The sequence below is a fragment of the Enhydra lutris genome, unplaced genomic scaffold (genome assembly GCF_002288905.1).
Source record: "Enhydra lutris kenyoni isolate GAN:26980312 unplaced genomic scaffold, ASM228890v2 scaffoldscaffold20, whole genome shotgun sequence".
In the NCBI taxonomy this organism is placed as follows: Eukaryota; Metazoa; Chordata; class Mammalia; order Carnivora; family Mustelidae; genus Enhydra; species Enhydra lutris.
The window spans coordinates 22,531,751-22,552,791 of NW_019154104.1; the positions used below are offsets into that span (position 1 = coordinate 22,531,751).

The 21,041-nt window shown below is 35.8% G+C and overlaps 1 protein-coding gene across 4 annotated transcripts in view; it reads right to left on the minus strand.

Moving 5' to 3' along the window:
- The window catches only part of LOC111148515 (pecanex homolog 1), a 152,936-nt gene that overhangs the window by 72,633 nt on the left and 59,262 nt on the right, over positions 1-21,041 (minus strand). For 2 of the 4 annotated variants that reach the window (XM_022505128.1, XM_022505127.1), the window contains exons 6-8: positions 18,177-19,883; positions 8,694-8,826; positions 3,227-3,411 (exon numbers count right to left, since the gene is read on the minus strand). In XM_022505128.1, the coding sequence (XP_022360836.1) occupies positions 3,227-3,411; positions 8,694-8,826; positions 18,177-19,883 (2,025 nt within the window). The remainder of the gene's footprint in view (positions 1-3,226; positions 3,412-8,693; positions 8,827-18,176; positions 19,884-21,041) is intronic. The other 2 variants (XM_022505129.1, XM_022505130.1) reach the window with 1 other exon arrangement.

Consider the following 21,041-nt stretch of genomic DNA (forward strand, 5'->3'; position numbering starts at 1 on the left):
ATCTAGAATATTTCCTCTGAGATGAGCTACATATTAAGAGTTTAATTATCAACTATACAGGCATCATTACATCAATTTATTAGTCTTAATTTGTAAGAGGAAGCTGAGATTAACATAAAAATTGAGAAGTGATCACCAAGTTTCCTAGAAAAAGCTTAATAGATATAAGATACAACTTAAAGGCTACCCAGATTCAGTCTCCTGTGTGACTCATCTGGGCACTAAGCACAGCTTGTTTTATTAATTGTAATTGCAACTTAATTCAGAATATAGTAGGAAATCAGCTGAAAACATATGAGTCCACTAAAGGACTGTTGAAAAGAAAATTAACCTTTATGACGTGGTTAAAAAAAAAGCAATAGGTCACACTGAAGGACTTGAGAAATTCTGAGATAGTAATCAGATAGTAATCTGTCACTTCCATCATTTGAACCTTTGTTTTTTTTTCATGGAAGTGAAGTCTATAAGTAAGAAAATCACCCAAATTTTTCCAACCAAGTTCTAAGTTATATACTTATAATTCAGCTTTTAAAATTATAATGAACAATTATGCCTCCTGAGTATGTGTAATGAAAATATTTTCTTCTGCTGAAAAACTTACTAATAAAATAGCATATTCAGTGAATTTTTCCACCATGTCTAATGTTATCTGGTAACCGTGAAATGCTAGTTAAAATTCAACAGAGATATAAGGATTCTCAGGGTTTAATATAGGAAATGGATGGGTTATCTAGTATGACACCACAAAGTAAATATGGAGAAAGTAGTTAAGGAAAACTACCTAAGCTTAGAATTAAATAGTGCCTGACTGCAAGTTTCCTTTAATCCAAAAAAGCTATACCTCTGCTTAAACAACCAATTATAATCTATACATGCGTAGAGATGCAAACAATTATATGTACTCAAACATACACATGTATGAATGCTTATATGAGTGTTTTATATAAATGTATTACGTATATATATACATTTTCACATATAAAGGTTTAAAAATTTTTCAACTGAAGAAGCTAAATTTGGAAAAAAATCCTTTCTAAATATTCCACACTTTCAGGGGATATTATGACTAACTTTATTAAGATTTTATTTATTTATTTATTTGAGAAAAAGAATGAGAGAGAGAGAGAGAGAGAGAGAGAAAGCCCGCATGAGTGGGGGGGAAGGGCAGAGGGAGAAGCAGGCTCCCCCACTGAGCAGGGAGCCCAATGTAGGGCTCGATCCCAGGACTCAGGGAACATGCCCTGACCCAAAGGGGCAGACACTTAATGCCTGAGCCACCCAGGCACCACAATATCGTGACTAACTTTAACATCTGAGTACCCAAATTCATTTACCCCAAGTCATCTTACCACTGTTAATTATAATCATGTAGAAATTAAACCATGCAACAAAAATATTCTAGTGGAATGTTATAAAAATCAGTGTCTCTACCAATTCCTTTAAGTTCAACTGCAGCCAATCTTCAGGATCTTTTCCGGTCAACTTCATTTGCTATGGAACATGTGTACACTGACCACTGTGGCTTGTTTTGTGCTCCTTATCACAATACATTCAGTTTGGCAGCACCCAGCTACCACAGGTCAGTAACTAGCTACCAGAAAGCAGGTAAGAAAAAAATCCAAATTTCAAGACAACAGCATCCTGAATATCCACCCACAGATGCTAAAGTCTCCTCCAGGCTTCATCCTCAGAGCTGTGTAGAGAGTTCATACATACATATTTTCAATATTCTGCAAGTGGATTAAGGATGGGATTTTACAATGAAGGTTCTCTTAGCAAGTTTTTCGAGTAAATTAGGTTTTTATAGAGGAAAATCGTCTACGCATCATCATATGCTTGATTTGACAGAGGTGCAAAAATCCAAAATAGATCAAAATTAAGTCTTTTATTTTAGCAAATCTGCTACCAGAGACCCAATGGGCAATGGTGATGGTCCCTGTAATTTTATATGCACAAACTGACAAATCCTCTGTTCCAAAGACTTTGGGGATTAACCTGAGAGAAATAGTGATAGAGAGACATTAGTTGCATATATTTGCAACTAAAAAAAGTATCACTATTTTAACTCAAAGCAAGTAACTAAACTGAGGACCCTCCTAATAAATTTCCTTGCTTTTTCAAATTATAAACGCAAAAGCAAAAGCACTCTAAAATTTAAATGTTTTATTGCCTTCTCTTTTATTTAGCAATAACTATATGTGCGAATGTTATAAATATCTCAGTGACCATTTTCAAGTTACCATAAAATTTGCTAAAGATAATCATTTTCATCAATATACGTACCTAATAGTTGTTAACTCTCCGGAAACAATAAGGATTTTTACAAAATGGGATGAGTCAACAAACAGCCCATAAAGCTGGGCGCCTCACACCACACAGCCTTCTAGCCAAAGTGTCATGTGCATTATCATCTTTATAAATGAAATAGTTATAAACAGGGATGAACAAGACCACAGTGAGCAAATGTAATGCTTTCAACCGTGTGTTTTTTTAGTAGTATTTTCTTCATTGTATTTAAATTGTTATTAATCTGCATTCTGAACACAAGAAAAATGGATTAGACAGAGAAACAGAAGACCAAAGCAGTAATAAATACTGTCTTTAAGATACAAAACATATATCTGAGTGGATATTAATAACTTATATTTATACATATATTAACAGGAAAAAGAAAAAACCTGATGTGTTATTGATACTCATACAGAGCCATGGCACCCTCGGAGTACTGTATTAAGATTACAGTAAGTCTGTTTCAGGTGACAGACACTGAAGTGAAATACAGAATACCCAAAAGAAAGATCCTGTAGTAATACGCCATGAGAAAGTATTTATGCCTTTCCTGAAGCCAGCGAATTCAAAGAAATTAAGGTCTAATCAAAATAACTTTTAAAACATCAACAATTCCCCTCATGGTGTAAGTGCCAAGGAATAGATGAATTGCCCGAACCACTGTAAGAGAACACTAAAGCATGAACATTTATTAATACTTTTAGCTACCTATCAGTAATAGACATGCTAAAAAAAAAAAAAATGCAGAATGCTGAGAGAAAAACAGAAAATGGGAAAGCAAGTCAAATTTTCCTCACACATAGGACATATCCTATAAAAAGTGCTCTTATGCATAGTTCCAAACGAAGCTCTCTCACGAAAGAAGAGCAATCACTGTCACCCACTATCTGCTGCATTATACTTTTGTTATCACCAAGATTACATAAGGCCTGCATACCAAGTTCATCGTGCAAGCTGCTGCCGCCTACAGCAGATGCATTGTCATGTGAGGCTTCTAAGTGGATACTCCCATTTCTCACCAGCAAGGACGCACTAGCACTGAGCACTGCAGCCTGGGAAGGGGGACGGGACTGGACTTTGACCTGGGCTGTGGACTGCGGGCCTTGCTGACCATCTTGAAGGCTAGGAAAAAACATGGATTGGGGAGACATTACAGGGAAGAAAAGAAAAAACAATAGCTAGAATGAAGTCAATACAGAAAACTGATTTTGAAATGTAACTTGATTTTTTCAGTGTAACCTAAGAAAGAACTAACAAACTTTGTAAAACATACAGATTATCCTGTTGTCTTAAATCTTCTGGTCCTTAGAAATCTGATGCATAGTGATGAACACAGCAAACATTTAATGCATATGTAAGCTAATCAACCTGTGACTTTTTCCCACCACAAGCCAACAAAATTTTAGTACAAGGACAAAGAAAGCAGCAAAGAAACACAAGCACGTTAAATATATGTGGGTTGTAGCTGGTCCCCAATAGATAAATCCTCTTTTTCAGTTTAAATATGAACTTTTATTTATAACCTTTATAATAATTCTAGAATTGTGCTTTCAAATATTCTGGCATCTCAAATTCACAATAAAACAAAGTTTTTATGCACTTGAAAACCAAAGAATCTTTATCAAATGCAACCAAGGTGACAATTTTGAATCAAAAGAATCACAAACTAGTGCAAGAGAAACAGTAACAAACACCAACTCAACCAAGTGAAATACGAATGATGCTGGAATGCTGGAAGTGTGATTAATTTATCAAGTATTTTCTTCTATGCAAAGCCTACATATTTCGTAAAGAAGGCCAGAGACTCTATCTACATGTTACTACCTTCTCCAATCCATTTCATTGTTTCATTAACAAGGATCCATTATTTTAGAAAATCTTAAGAGTAATTTGGAAACCAGTAATTTCTCAAGGGATATTACAGTCTTTTTAAAATCTTACAGATTTTTAAAATACTTAGTATTTTATTATAATTTTGTCACTTGTTAAAATTATTTATAAAGATCATCTAAATATCTAAAAATCTATAACTAAGAAACTGTATTCTTAACTCATATTTTAGATGTTTATTTTAAAATACTATGTATTTTAATGTTCTTAGTACAATACTCAAATTTAAAGTGATGAAACTCATGGAAATATTTTCAGTATAATTATTGTATTTCATTCTTTACATGACACTCAAAGTAAATCTGCATTCTGTTATTAAATTAGAACTTCTAGAAAAAAAAAAAAGAAAATGCTGCTTTGGATGACCTCATTGAATTACTTTATCATTTTCTTGAGTATCAACTCCTTTTTAATGTTTTGAATTCAATACAATGGTTTCTCTAATGCCTATGAAACAAACTCTTCTGTACAGACTGTGAAAAGAGCTGTAATTTGAAGTAGCCAAGTAATAAAAGACTAACTAGAAAATACTGTTTATGTTGCTTAAGCCTATGGTTATAGCAACAAAATCCACTCTGGAATTACACTGTCTTGATGTGGTAACCGCACGTGACCACCTAAACTCAAATTTTAGTTCCTCAGTCCCTCTAAGTACATCGTAAGTGCTCAACAGCCACATAAATAGCTAGAAGCTACCAGAGCTAAAAGCTGGCAGAGTGGACAGAAGCTGGTAACAAGCGTCCACCACACTGCACAGTACAAATTATATAGTATTTCCACCACCATATAAAGTTCTATTACCCATCACTACCTGGAACATTCACATTTCAGGCTCCTTTTAGAGCCAAAGAAAAGTATGCACTCTAAGTAGAGCAGAGGAATGTACAGAACACATGAAAAAAAGCAAGTCTACCCAATGTTGACTTGTCAATGCTTATTTGCATTCTTTAAGCCATAACTATCAAAGTATTCATTTGATAACTTCTTTGGAGTAAAATCTTTGTACAATCAACATAAATCAAGAGATGATCTTGGGAACTGATATAATTAAATATGGTGGTATCTTCCATATATACACAATAAGTCTGTTACTCCTCCTCAAAATTTATCTCAAGTTATCCACAAACCTTATAAAAATGATCAAATTTCACAAGGGAGAAAATTCTGATGAATAAAATGTTTAAGTAGTTCAAGTACTAGGTCCCTTTTGATTCAGAAGACATTAAGAATTTTATACAATATGTACTCAACAAATTTTTCTTTACTTTTTTGTTTTCACTTAAAGTCAAAAACGAGATGCTATACGACAGATGTATTTTAATGTGAACACATCTGAGAATACAGTAATCCTCAACATATCCAAATATACAAAAAGGTTTTCAAAATATCAGGTAATGCATGGGAATCAATTCCAGAATAAAGAAACCAAGGAAACAACTGAAAATCTATGTGGCCGTCAAGTTTTTGAACAACAAAAGCTAGTCGTAAATGCTACGTCCCTTGAATTCCTGTTTTCAGAATCCTTCAACAACAAAAATGACTGTCATTTTTGCAGAAGTTGGCAGGAAAACTACTCCTGGTGGGTTGTACTTCACCTAACTAGTAACTGACAGGAACTAATATTTTTTAAAGTACCAGTTATATATCAAAACATAGCAAAAGGAAAAGGTAGGAATTTAGGTCTATCAGCTATCAATAGCATCACTGACATGCAATCCTACTAATTAACATTTCCAATTTAAATACCTAGTCTTGGTCTTTCCTCCCTCTGTACCACTTTAGTATTTGGCACACTCTGTCTTACGTTATTGTTTTGTATGTGTCTCCACAACTAAAAAATAAACCCTAAGAGTCTGCCTTATTCTTATGAACCTCCAGATTCCAGAGAACATTCAAGAGATTGTTTTAAACACAGTACACAAACAACAAATACTTGGTGGATTTATTCCTGAGCACCATGAAAGGATCCCTATGAATTTCTAATCATGGACTGTTATTACTACTATGAACTTATTTGATTACAGATCTTTCAATCTTATAATACTTTTAAAAAATAAACATAAGAATATAATAAACTTTTTTCCTTTCCCCAAAATGTACTAATTTCTTTTCATTCCAGTCCATTAACTAGAGTTTTAAAAGATATATTTGGGTTGATAAAAATAAATATGGAACTCTTAGTTTTATAAAATTTTTAAATATTAATCTTTACTTTTATCTCTAGTAACCGAGAAGAACTGTCAAGGGCCTAGAAAACCTACGTACAAGGCTAACTTAATGGAAAAAAAAACAACAACACCACTTTTAAAAATAAAATTCTGAAATAGGACATTCTAACAATTATTTAAAAAATTTGCAAATTCCCTTCATGAAGAAATTTATGATTCATTCACAATCCTTGGAGACCTATATTTTACCAAGTTCCTTTTGATTGTCAAATACTTAAACTATTCATTAAAGTTTAAAATAAGTTAGTACATTTTACTAATACATAATTGTAATTATTATCACTCCTATTCCATTTTCTTTTGACAAGTAAGTTTTTCAAGTTTTCCATGACCATACCATCCATATTTACTTAACGATGAGACTATTATGTAACTCAAACTGAGAATTAACAATATACTCTACCTGAATTTTTTTGCAATTAAAAAAAGATTTTATCAAATTGGTGTTTCTCCTAATTCCTCTAAGCTAAATTTTATATTTCATCCATGATGAAGTCAGCCTATTTAAGATACATGCAAACTTTATACTGGAAATATCCTGGAACCTTAATAAAATCTACATGTTGACTACTAGATGACTTTCGAAAACTTCTAATGTGAGCCCTTTACAGATAAGCTTCATACCATATCCTCAGCTGAATGTTGATGTATTTAAAATCCTACAAAATTCTACATAATTGGCTAGAGTCAGAACATAGTTCTTTAATATTCCACCAGGCAAAGAAAAAAAGTAATTTGTCTCCATTTGTTTGGTGAGTGGGATCCAGGAGCCTCATTTGTGCCAAAGAATGAAAGGATTTGTAAAGACTAAAAAGAAAATGTTAAAAAAAAGGATTAAGAAATATCAATATGGAGTAAGGAAGCAAACATGTCTATGGCAAGTATTATTCAAAGGGCAAAATGAAGCGGTTAGAAAAAAACAAAACCAAAAGTAAAACGAAATGCTGAGCTCTTTCTGCAGGTTGGGACCAGACACCCCAATCCAGCAGCAGAAGGAAAAACTACTTCAGGGAGCAAAGGAAAAGCAGTGAAGGGCATGTAGAAGAGAGGGGTTTACAAAAAGCAGCAGAGCTCAGAAAAGTTTCTAGACCAAATGTTTTTTTAACTGGTGCCTTCCCATTTTTACATTTTAAATGTTGGTTTAACTAATACACACTACTTTTAACAGAATTATGTATTACTGCAGGATTAATCTGGAACACGACCTACTAAAGATGAAGTACCCAACTGTAATGTAAAATCCAGAAGAATAAGTAAGTCTTAAATCCCAGAGAACTATAAAAGCAAACATTTTGTTACTCTCAAGAATAAGACTTTACCAAGAGAAGAGCTCTGGCTCTTCTAATCTACTGTGCGTTCAATAGCAGTTATGTCAACAAATGCTATTCCTTTTGAATTTCAAATTAAAATGTAGGAAAACAATTTGGTGGTGGTGTTTTTCAACACATCCATTAATAAAAGCATACGGTATAATAGATGTGATGCTTAAGCAAGCACATGTAAAGCATTTTTGTCCATATTTGTATTTGTAAAATAAAAGACAAATCTTTTGTCTCATAAGACACACTTGAGAATAAAACACTAAAATTTTAATTGAAAACTATTCCTAATATTATAAATAGGTGCTTTCTCAATTAGGAGTATTAGGAAAAGTAAAAATGTCTTCAGTACTATCCAGAGGTTGAGAAATTCAACACAGATATATGCAAATATATACATAAATACCCAATTGACCATACTTTACCATGAATGGAATATTTTAGTTCCATGTCATTTACCAGCTCCTAGTAATTATGAAATAAAGGACACCAATTTTTAAGTAATACAAAATACATATTCTAGTGAAATAAAATAATCAAGTTGGCTGATCAAGCTGAGGGCCATTATCCGTATTCCTCAGCAAGCTCCCTGCTCAGTCCATATTTGTTCCCATTATATTGTGGAGATGTTGGAGGAAAGATGCTGCATTAGCATTAATTTGGAGTAGAAAAAAAATGAAAAGCTAACTTAAGGCGTCTGTTTACATTTATATAACTGCACTAAAGTGAGTTTGCTATTTAGAATTGACTAAACCAATCTGATCATTTTGTTGAAACAGTGCAACGTAAGGCATGCATAATGCAACAGGCTCATGGTGACATGCAGAGAAAGCTCAGAGAACTGAAAACTACAGGAGAGGAACTGGAGGAAAGAGAGGCCATCTGAATGCTTCCTTGGGACTGACAGAACAGGTTAGAAGGTCTGTTACAGGCATGCTAAGCTTGGTGGAATTTTAAAATACCATACCTTAGGGGTGATCCGATGAGCAATGTAGGAGGGGTAGGGTTACTCCCTGCATTGTGCCGGCGCCGAACTGCCTGGCGCCTAAATGTGCTGCGTTCGCGGCGAAAGGACACTGCCTCCTCGCTGGCCTGTGCCGCTGCATCAAGATAGACTTAGGTCAAATAGGAGCCTAGGCCACAGATGTTCATAGCAGCTGAGCCTACCTCTCCCTGACTTCCCACCCTCAAAGGTAAAGGGAACTCGTCTAGGTGAGCCGAACAGTTTTCATACCTAAGCGGTTAATCTATCGTAGTCAGGAATACACAAAACGTACATGTCATTTATTTAAATTGTTTCTTTAAAAATATTTCTAATGTAGCTGGCCTTACTATCTTCTCTTCAATTTCAATTTGCTATTTTAATATCTCTGTTGCTTTAAATCTTTTTCTAAAAGCCTCGATTTAATCCCATGATCCTCTATTCCCCCCTTAATTAAGTCAACCCCGAAAGTACAGTCTTTGTTAGTCCCAGCTAACAGGAATGGGGCATTACTTTCTCACTCTCAAGAGGACAGTTCAAGCAAGTAATGGCAAAACATCATTTCTGATGCTGAGGAGTATGGCGGTCTGGGCCATTACTCTGGCAGCTTTTTAAATGTTTAATTCAAGACAGCATGGTCATATTGTAACAGTAAGGTAGTTTGCTTCCATCAAACAGTATTCAACTCTGCACCCCAGCACAGGTCCCCTCAACACTAGGAAGCAAGTATCAGCTAGATGACAAGTACAGAAACTCATAGCTTAAAAAGCAATAAAGTACAAGCTAAAACCAAATACACAATGACCAAATCACAACAATGCCATTAAAGAATTATGTAAAATTTTATAAAACCATTCTCATTGACTGATTTCAGTTTCTAAAACAAAATGCAAAATGATGCTTATTATCTGAATTTAAAACAACTGTTTCCCAGTGATCTGAATGTTGGTATATAAATATTTTAAGGATGATCTTGACTATGAAAAGGGTATTTTCATACCAAATGTGAATAAAGACAAAACAACTTAGTACAGCAGCATTCTTTCCAAACACTTTTTCCCTATTCAGTATGAAAAGGATTACAAATCCAAGAATGTTGTCTTCATATTTCAGTTCTGCTGCAAACTTTTTGAAAATTTTAAAAGCATAGTTACTAATTCTCAAATCATTATTCTGCTTAGCAATACACATTTCCACCAATGTGAATGTTGATTTTTTTAATGTTTTAATTTCCATATTTTTAATGTTTACATTTTTTTATCCCTTCCCCAGACTGTGCCAGTGAACATTCTTTATATAATGACTCTCTTATGATAAGGAATGTATACACTACTTCCAGAAGGCATAGTGTTTCTGTGTAGGCATTGTTTTCTTTTATTGCAGGAATGACAAGCACATAATTATTTCATCCATTTGGCAAGCTTCTGCCAGTGAGAAGCAGAAGTCACAAATTACAGGACACTTACTTAAATATTTTATTTTTCAGCTCATACACCACAGTGACATTCTAAAGTTAGGCAACTACATAAGAATGAGGCTTTGGTGCTTTGGCTCCAAATCGGACTTGACTCCTTGAGCTAATATTTCTTTCCTCTTTTTTTCTCCAGTTTCACTGAGATATAATGAAAGTTCCTTTAAATGTGAAAAAGGTTACTTGTGAGAGTTCACATATGCAAAAATTACATATGACCTGTGAGAACAAATGATCATTAAACCTGATCATCTAGAACCGTGCTGTCCAACATGGTAGCCACTAGCCATATGTGGCTATTTAAACTTACATTAATTAAAATTAAGAAGGATTAAAAATCAGTTTATCAGATTCCTGAACCACAGTGCAAGTGTTCAATAAGTACATGACTAGTGGCTACCATTACTGGGGCAATACAAAGGCAGAATATTTCCAACATCACAGAAAGTCGTATTGGACAGTGCTGATCTAGAAATTCAAGGACGCCTTCCTGTCACCACAACCTACAAAGCATATTGTGTGCTTAGCCTACTCCTGACAACTGTGACCTCAATAAAAGGAAACTGCAACCAGCACCGTCACAAAGGAGAAAACTCACCAGCAGGGTAGGCATTGGATAAAGGATAAAACTTGCAGGAAGACATGCAAACTTACATGAGTGACTGGTATTCCTGTTGGTGGCTCTTAGATATCAGTAAGGTTATCTTAGGTTATGGAATTTAAAATTACTCTTTCGAAACTCAAGACATTTGTGACCTTATACTAAAGATTTCTATTACAGTGTAACAAACGACTACTCAATTTACAGTCTTAACTTCATTAAGGAAATTATACACATTCTCTCTAGTTTTAGATATCTAGTTTAGATAATTTTATTCTTTATCTAAGATATAATTTATGAAAAATAATCCATAAAATGTATTAAAATTACTCCGACAGATTTCGTATTTGTAATCATTGGATACTGAGAATAAAAGAAGGGAAACAGGCAACGGTATTTTTTACTCTCTTCCTTCTCCTGAAGACATAATGGTGTGAATTTTAAGTAAAAGCCAGTTACTCCCTAATACTAAAATGAAAACACAAACTACAGTATCCATTTATAGTCAAACTGTTCTTTGGCTTCTTCAGAAAACAATTTTTTTTGCTATTATCACACCATTTATATTTTGTCATTTGGCAAAGAACTGCATAATACTACTCATTCTCCTAACCAAATAGTTTTGGAAACACTTCAAGACGAAAGTTTAGACGTCGACTGAACAATGTTTTAAAAAGAAGTTATGATTATTGCCTGCGTTGTCCTTGTAACATTCAGGGTGTAAACATCTACAGCTGAAAGAATTTTCAATGTTTACTATCGCAACTACTTTAACAGCAGCTAGGGTCACACACTCAACTGAAGACGCTATGCCATAGTTCATGACACAACAAATAAGACTAAACCACACCCCCTGAGGAATGTACTACTTAGACCGATCATCTCTATTCAGATTAGGAGCCAGAGGGGTCCAGTTCTACTCCTGACAAGGAAAGAAAAGTGTCTTTCACAGCTTAAAATAATTTGCTATAAGCACAATCATACAAGTTAAAGCCACTTGATGAAAATTCACTTCTATAACCCAATTATAACAAACTCTTTTTGAATCCTTTAAATTTGTAAGAGAAAGAAAACAAAGCACATGCAAAAAAATCTTTGAACTAGGGAACCAGACAGGAGGGACAAAACACTCTAAAACCTTGTTTTGAAGTTGACATTTTGACATTGCTTGAAACCCAGAATGAGATTAACTAGAATAATAACAGCATAAAATGCAAACAGTGAAAATTTAACACTCTGGCTACAACTAAAGTTAAAGGATGTGTAGGTAAAGGAGGAAAAAAATACAACCATTAATCTAACTGATTGAAAAACCATAAATAACAGGACAGATTTAAAAATACTTTCAAGGACATATACTTAGACAATTGTGAATCTTTTAATGCATATTTTCAAAATCACAAATCATTTCTTTGTATTAGAGGACTTCAAGAGACTGAATTATAAGCACAAGTTTAAGAGAGAACCTTGGATCATGTAGCTCTTTATTTTTGAGAAAGTAAAACAATCATTCAATTAAGATTAAACATTTACTGGGGGACTAAGGGCAATTCATGCACAAGGCACAGAGATCCTAAGATATTTTAGACAGGTGTGTGAGCTGATCCATCCTAAGGATCCTAAAGATCTTTGATCCTAAAGATCAAATAAAAAACCCAAACCACAATACATACCTCCCACTTCAGAAGTGACTTCCCATTTACCTAAATGAGTTAAGGAAAATCCTCTAAATTATGTACTGAATTGTTTTAGTGCATGATTTATTCTTATATTGGGGAGAGTGAAACAACAGACTATCAGTTTGTTTTACTCTGTGAATGGAAACAGGAAAAATATCAAAGGCAATAAGTACTTTCGGGATGGCGGGGAGGTACAAAAGAGGGAGGTAGGAAGGGAGGGTTATCCATATTCTATCTCAAACACTGGAAAGCTATAACTGTAAGTACGTACAGAAATAGACACCACCTGAAAACACATCAATCATACAGCTGATTGCTTAACGTAAGATTTCAAATGTAGTAAGTTATCATCTAGTCGCTATATATAGTCGTGAATGGCCTCTTTGATAGCTCAGTTGCTATTAAAATGAATAAAAATTTAGACAAACCTACTCAAAGGTGTTATTTTCAGTAGGGAATGTTTATTATAGGAAAAAGTAAATTTGGGGCAATTGTGAAAATAAAAAGTTGGGTTTTGGTACCTCAAAGAGACTAGAAGCAAATGATATTAGGAAATGAGACTTTAAAGAGAGACAAAAATACAGACAAGTATATATAAATCTCAGAAAAATAAAATATATACACAGACATCCTGAAATACACTGAATATTCTTCAAGATAAAACTATTTTACTTAAGAATATAAAGTTACTACATAAAGAAATACACATCCAAATGATTATACAAAAGACATTTCAAAGAAATAGTTTAAGTCTAGGCAGGAAACCCATCTGATTTAAACATCTTTTCCCCTTCTTACTTTCCATGTCAGCCAAGGATGATGCTAACACCAGCATGCCAAGATTTTGTTCTAAAATAAAAACAAATACTCATCAGTGTCATTTTCTGGGAGGCTAAAGAACACTGACAGTCTACTGCACAGCCTTGAAACATTCATTCTGAATTAAAACAGTTTCAAACTGTGAACATTTTAAAGGACTACTTTGCTTTTCCACAAGTAAGCCAGCAAAGAGCAACCAACCAGAAAGGATTAGCTCTGGGTCTTGAGGGAGGGAGTTTGCATTCCTACTGATAGCTTCCACAATGCCAGGCAGCCAAACAACCCAGGTGGGTAGACAAAATGCTTTCAAGAAATCAAACCACACTCTGGAGTCGTGATACACACACAACAGTTCCTAAAAGCCACAGTTTCAGGATCACTTACTTTCAACAGTGGCTTCTAGTGTTTTTGAATCCTTTGTAAATAGGACGAAAAGATATAGACCCTCTCCCAGAAAACTGCACCCAGAAACTATTTTGCATATATTCTCAGAGATGCACCTAAGAAGGGATCACTAGTGAAGAATATATATTCGAAGTGACATCTATTTGAAGAGGGAACTTCCCTTAACAAATGGTTAAAAGGCAGTTTTTATAGTAAATATATATACTTATATATTATATAATAGTTTTCATAATAAACCTACAATTTACAGAGCACTTTTACAAATCTAAGCTCACTGGAGTCTAAGAGTTAACGGTGACTCAGACCTAGCCCTCTATTACTTGTTTTATAATTGAGGAAACTGAGGCACCAATTTAATGACTTGCCTAGTATATCCAGCTGGTAACTAGACGTGGTATTAAAATGTAACTGTTTAATTCCTTATCCAGAACTTTTCTGTGGCTAGAAAGAAAAATACTATAATGCCTGCCTCTACCATACAAAACCAGGCATGAGCTGGTTTGGGGAATTCTATACATCTAACCCTGACTTGCCTCATCAGTATCTTTTCTTCATACTCTGCTTTAAGGTCATTTTCCCAAGTGAATGAAGCATCCAAATCTGTTTACTACACTGAATGAACATCCTTCTCTGGTTTATATGCCTAAACTTTCTTCTCCACATAGATTAATATAACCCTTTCCCTGAATCAGGGTCAGTTGCATTCACATTTATTACTGAACTGTACTACACTACAGCATTCAGCTATGATCCCACCATGTCCTTTGAAAACTATCAAATTAAAAAGACAATCTGCCCCTTCATTTAATGGCGTACCCTGTATGCATGGTCACTGCAGCTTCTCCTTTCCTATTAGTAGCACTTTCTGCTGGTTTCATTACTTTAACCTTCCCAAGCACCAATCCCCTCTACTAACCGTGCTGCTTCTAACTTCCACATGGACCGAGGGATCAGAAAATTAATGTATTAGAATTTAGAGTCCCTCTATTTAGTAAAGTACAAAAGCTTTAATTCTCATGTTCTTGTCTGTTCAGTGGTCTTCCTAAGGTTCAATGCTATCTGGGTTCAAGTAACTGACCTTCAAATTACACATGTGGCAAAAACCCTCAAATTATTTATTGAGTTTTGGGTTTTCTTTGAATAAAGTAATATTCACTTAACAAAAGATTATCTTTGGTTCCCAACACAAAAATAATAATAGGATCTTATTACTAGCTTGTAGAATAGGGACCCACACATTACATTTAAAATAATTTTCTCAAACTGAAAAACAGAGGTTAAGAAATTAAGAAAAAAAAATTACAAAGAATAGAGCAAATATAAACCTTTCCATTCTGGTTGTTCTTCATAATCTGTTGAATCATGCAGTAAATTAAGGGATGGAAAAGAAAATGGTTTTTTAAAAGCAGTGTAGGCTACACAACATGACACTTTTCTACCATATATAACTTATCTGAAAATTTTCCTTTAAATATTAGCCATAAATTATTAAAGACACACTTTATAATTATAAAAGAAAATTTAAATACAAAAGACATCAACAACAGAAAAATGCTTTAGATTGCACCTAAAACTTTTTTCCTGCCTAAACAGAAAATCTGATGAAATCCAATTTTAATGTTTTTTTAAAGATTTTATTTATTTATTTGACAGAGAGAGAGATCACAAGTAGGCAGAGAGGCAGGCAGAGAGAGAGGGGGAAGCAGGCTCCCCACTGAGCAGAGAGCATGATGCAGGCCTCGATCCCAGGACCCTGGGATCATAACCTGAGCGGAAGGCAGAGGCTTAATCCACTGAGCCACCCGGGCGCCCCTGAAATTCAATTTTAATAGAAGTACTTGATTATTGGTGAGAAGTCCTATGAAAACAATCACTTGTGACTGAATATCAAAGGTAAATTATAGGACATACCTATTGCCAAAATAAGATTAAAATCCTATTACTTGATTAAATGTTAATATTTTTCTGTTGGTATTACGTAAGAAATTAGGAATACCAATATTCTTATTTTTACAACTATCGAGTTTCACAATGGCCTGATTAGGAATCTCTGATCTATGTCTAAATTGAATCATTTTCTTCTACTTTAAGGACAGGATACATTTGAGTCTGTACAATAAAAATAGTACCACTATTAAGCATTTCCTATGTGCTAGGCAACACTCTAAGCATTTTCCATCTGGGAATTCCTTCCATCCTCACAGCAACGCTGTGAGACGAGAAGGCTGAGGCTTCAAGAAGATAAGCAGCTTTCCTACAACAGAGTGCACATACATGGGCAAGGGTGTCCGAGTTCATATTATCATGCTAGATCACCTCCTGTTTTAGAGCACTGGATTCCAGAACTTTAGAGTACATTTTCTAGATTTCATCCTTCCACACTGCCAACATCGTTCAGCTTAAAAATAAAAAAAAAATCATTGGAGAACTCATCAACACTTTCAAGTTCCTTAGAATAAAATCTATTTATGATTTATACATGACCATATGAATGGTCAAACAGCATCCTGTTTTGTTGACATGTTTTAGGAGTATGGTACGTAAGAACAGATAGCCCAGAAAAATATCTCCTAAACTTCCAGAAAGGACTGTAGCAATTAAAGCTAATATAAACAAATCTTTACCAATTATTTGACATTTTAGGTAATTTTTAATTGGCCCCTCACTACCTTCAATCTTCCAAAAAGCCCAAACAAAACTCTAATAAAATGTAATTAAAAAACCAACTAAATATAAACCCTCCACATATTTAAGCAGTTTAGTTTTACTCTTATTTCATTCAAAAAACAATGAAACTCAAATAAAAACAGCCCCCACGATGTTCTCCCTTTGGCAAAAAAATAAATAAAATTTTTTTAACAGCCCATAGACTATCACATTTATTCCATCGAAGTATATGGAAATTTTCAGTTCATCATCTGTTTCTTATTAACATTCAATGAGTTGTTTGTTTTTAAAAAATAAGAACACAAACAAAAGAAGACAAAACCTGGAATCGGGAAAAATAAAAGCTTATATTAGCCAAAGATCTGCACCAAGAAGCAAATAAAACCTTCCATGTAACTTTTCCTAAAAATCAGAACACCTCATATTCCCTGTGGAAAAGAAATGACATTTTAAATACAAAGACATAAGGATTTACTATAGCTCTTGTCCATATGTTTTTTTTAGTATTTAAATTTCCACAGTATTTAGATTTAGAATAGTAGTATTTTTCTACCATAGCATGTTCATTCTTTTAAAATTTACTTTAATGACACCTTGAAAAATTAAACGATACTTTAAAACCCAATAGTTTCTTGCATAGTCGTGAACATTTCTGGTATGACTTGTGTGAGAAATCACTAAAGCATTTCAAGACCTTTTATAAAAAACAGAATGATAGCCACATCAAAGATCCAAGGGAATTTAATTACTATATGGTCAGCAAATGGTTATAATCATTTCCGATATAATTAGTTCTCAATATTCAAGTCTGATAGAATGTCTCTTCTTTAAAGATCATTTTTTAAATTCCCATTAGAAATTAATCTGTGTTAGAAACGACACCAACGGAAACAAGAGAATTTTTACAAGGGATAAGCTTGAATACAGGGAATAAAGTGAAGTATAAAAAAAACTATGATGCCAGCAATAGAAGACGTCCAAATTCTTGTGATCCTACTCAAGAACCAGATTCCATGATAACCACAACAGAAGAAACTAACTATTCTGGGTAGGAGGAAATAGCAAGAAACAACTCTGAAATAAATAAAATGGCCAAAACACTGACAATATAAAACCACCCACTGAATTTTGCACAATTTCCCATAAACCTCAAATAAATAAGCTTTTAACCAAAACACCATCACTGTTATCACAGCGAGCATTATGTATCCACGGAGGGATACTAAATGCCGATATAAACTACAAATTTAATAAACTGTAAGTGAGAAGCTAAAAGAAAAAGTATGTTAATGCCTGATACTTAAATAAGCAAGAAATAAAACCAAAGCGACAGACCGAAAAAGAGGCACAAGTTTTCAAAACACACAGAGATAAAGTAATATTTGGAAAAATCTTACATAACCGATCGAGTGATCTAATTCTGAAGGCTCCGTGGCACATACTGTATGCGAAATGACTAAAAATGGTCTGTGACCTAATAAATTTCGACATTTTCCTGTTGCTACTCTCATACAAAGAAAGAAGAGAACCGATTTTTGTTATTCCCGGTAAAACATCAGGAGGTGGCAATGGACTTTTTCAGAAAAACCCAAGGCCCAGAAAGAACTGATACATTCAAATAACACAACTGAAAATATATTTCTCGGTGTTCATACCAAAGCCTCTTCTGAGACAACCATCTCCTCCTACATGGAAGAAAGTTTATTTTAACGGCACCGCGGAAGGAGGGAGAGTAACACCAAGCGGATCTCAGTAAGTACCACTCTCACCCACAGCACGAACAACTGCGGTGACCCGTGGGAAATCCCCTGCCATGATTTACTTACCTCCACCGCCTGCATCCTGCTCCTCGCCTTCAGGAAACGCAACCGGGCTTGGCAAGCTATTCCTCGACCGAGTGACCGTCTCTAACTGGGAAGCCCGGCCCAATAAAGATAGCTCATCTAGCACCTCTCCCTCTTTGGCCTCGAGATCTGATTTTGAAGTGGTTAAGGGTTTTATACTTTCGGGTGCCATCAGCCTGTTGGAGTCATTCAAACACGCCACCGTGCCACTGTCCAGGCTCAACACCCGGGCCCGAGTCTTGGCACTGTTTGTGCTGGAAGTCCGACGTGCTGTCCGCTTTTTGCCAGCCCCGTCAGGACCCAGGTGGGCTTTGTGTGCGTGCTCGGAGTCAGCACCCCTTTCTTTAGGGACGTGTTTGGTCTTTAGGGCACTGTACCTGCCCTCAGGAGACTGACACGAATGAGAAGTGGTGCTAGAAGAGCTATCGCTGCTGAACTGGTGGGCAGACTGAACACTCGACGCTCTGCTCAAGTCACTTTGGTCACTCGAGTCCTCGTCGTGACAGAATATAGCACTATGTGGCTTTGTGCCAGCAACACCTCGAAAGGAAACATAGTCCCTGTGCCGACTTGAATCGAAACTGCTGGCTCGTTTTTTCCCTGTCCGTCTCCGGCCTGATTTATGGGCAGAGGCTGTCCGGTGGATCAAGCTCGACGATTTAGGCCGTACGTCCCCTTCCTTTTGCTTTCCACTACTGTCTTTAGCAACTTTGGTGTCCCCTGGAACAGCAGACTTCTCACTCTGCTCCTCTTTGTCTTCGGCAGTTTTCTCGAGTGGTCTGTCCTCCTGTGATGTAAACTCGTTCGCGTGGGGATTTTTATTGGCTTCTTCCGACGCAGAGGTGCTGAGGCCTCTCTGATTGTGCACGTCATCGGAGGTACTGGACTCCTTGGGCTCTTGAACCCCACTGTTGGTACTCACTTCCACGGCGGTCTTCTCGCTGCTAGTCCTTTTGTCACTGGTACAGCTACTCTTGTCCTCTGGGTCAGCACAGCCCTCTTTCTTCCTGCCACCTTTCTTTCCTCCTCTAGGAGACTCCTCATGCTCCGACAGGATGCTCTCTACGTGAGTTGAGCTGGTCTGCTCACTTTTGTAGCTGCTGACCGTACTGTTGGTGTCACGGTCCGTCCCACTGCAGTAGCTCTCTGTTGACCCGCTACTCCGCGTGCTCAGGCTCCTCAGGCTGTCCATGCTTTTGTCTGCTTTCAAAGGTTTGCTCTTCCCACTTCTTGGAGGTGGCTGAGAATTACTGTTTTTCAGCTCACCAACAAGCTGAAATTCCCCAGACAAACAAGAATTTTCCACCAAGGATTCTTTGGATCCAGAATGAGGCTTGGAAGATTCTAACTCACTAACTGGATCCAAGCCCCGTCTTTGCTGATAGAGGGGGAAGTCATTCAGGGAAGTGTCTGGGAAAGCCACCGCAGAGCTAGAAGTCCGTGGTACCCCTCGTGGCCGGTGATCTTTTCTGTAAGAGTGTGAATGTAAAGGGACGAGAGAAGCTACTTCCGTATCACAGGCATTGGACAGAGACTGATCGATGTGGTGGTGGTGGCTGTGACTAGGCAAGCTCACTTTGTCACTGAAGTCCCTTGGTAAGTCCTGCCCACAGGAGGATAAGGAAGGCTGAATGGAGATGAAGGAATCATTGGAGACCAGACGGAAGAGCTTCCGATCAGTTGCCAGATCTGTTGCAAACACATATTTGGAAATGTTAACAAAAATCTATCATCTGCTTTTTACTGCTTAACAATGGAAAGAACTCACACCACACCGAAAAACGAGGAAAAACAAGTTCCCAAGTAGTTCACTGAATTAAAGTTGGCCAGTCATTCCAAAGAGCTGGTTTCTATTTCACAGCTGCACAAAGAGAGCATTCTACTGACAGAATGAACTAAATCTCTAAATCCTCGAATGGCCGGAGAAAAGGTTTCATAGACTATCAACAATAAGAGGCAACCCAGCATTATATTTAAAACAGCCCTGGATTTTTTCTTTCATAAAGATTTTATCTGAAGTAATTTCTACACCCACTGTGGGGCTTGAACTTACTCTCCCGAGATCAAGAATCACACACTCCACCGAATGAGCCAGCCCGGTGCCCCAAAAAGCGGCCCTGGATTTTTATGTAAAGTGTGTCTCTAGCTTACTAACTGCATAGCCTTGGGTTACCTTTCCAAGCCTTGGTTTCCTCTCTATAAAACAGGACCTCAGAATCATTAAGTAGCACCATGAAATAACTGAGTTAACGTGCTTTAGCATATATACGACTTGGCACAATGCCTGACACGATTAACAGTAGCTACACTGTTTTAGTTCACTAACACAATACAAAATCTTTTTTGAAAAACTAATGTGATTACCTTATTAAAAAGAAAACCCTAGAAAGAGGAAAAAAAAAAATGAAAGGCTGAACAATCCCCAAGGAAGACACGATACAATGATGTAAGATTTTGCTGTTCACAATGACCAAAAAGATTAAAATAGTTGTGGAGCAAAATATACTTTCTCTTTCATCATTCATGCAACAATTACAAAATACCTCATGAAAAACTACATTATCCTTGTCAGACTATTCCTCTAACCCTCCACTTAGGGCAGTGATTAGTGACTTGAATTTCCATACTCACTATGTACACAGATATAAATAAATTCACCTACCTAACTACATTGTAATTCTCTTGAAACACAGCCTGGCAACTGATCTGTACGACAGCTGACTTTTTATACACTTTTGACAGACAAGTATAGCTGAATCTGCTGTTAGTTCAATAAAAAGAAAAATGACTATTTTATTTGTTAAAAGTGCATAGTAAAAACACAATGATAGATTCTGCAGTTAAGTC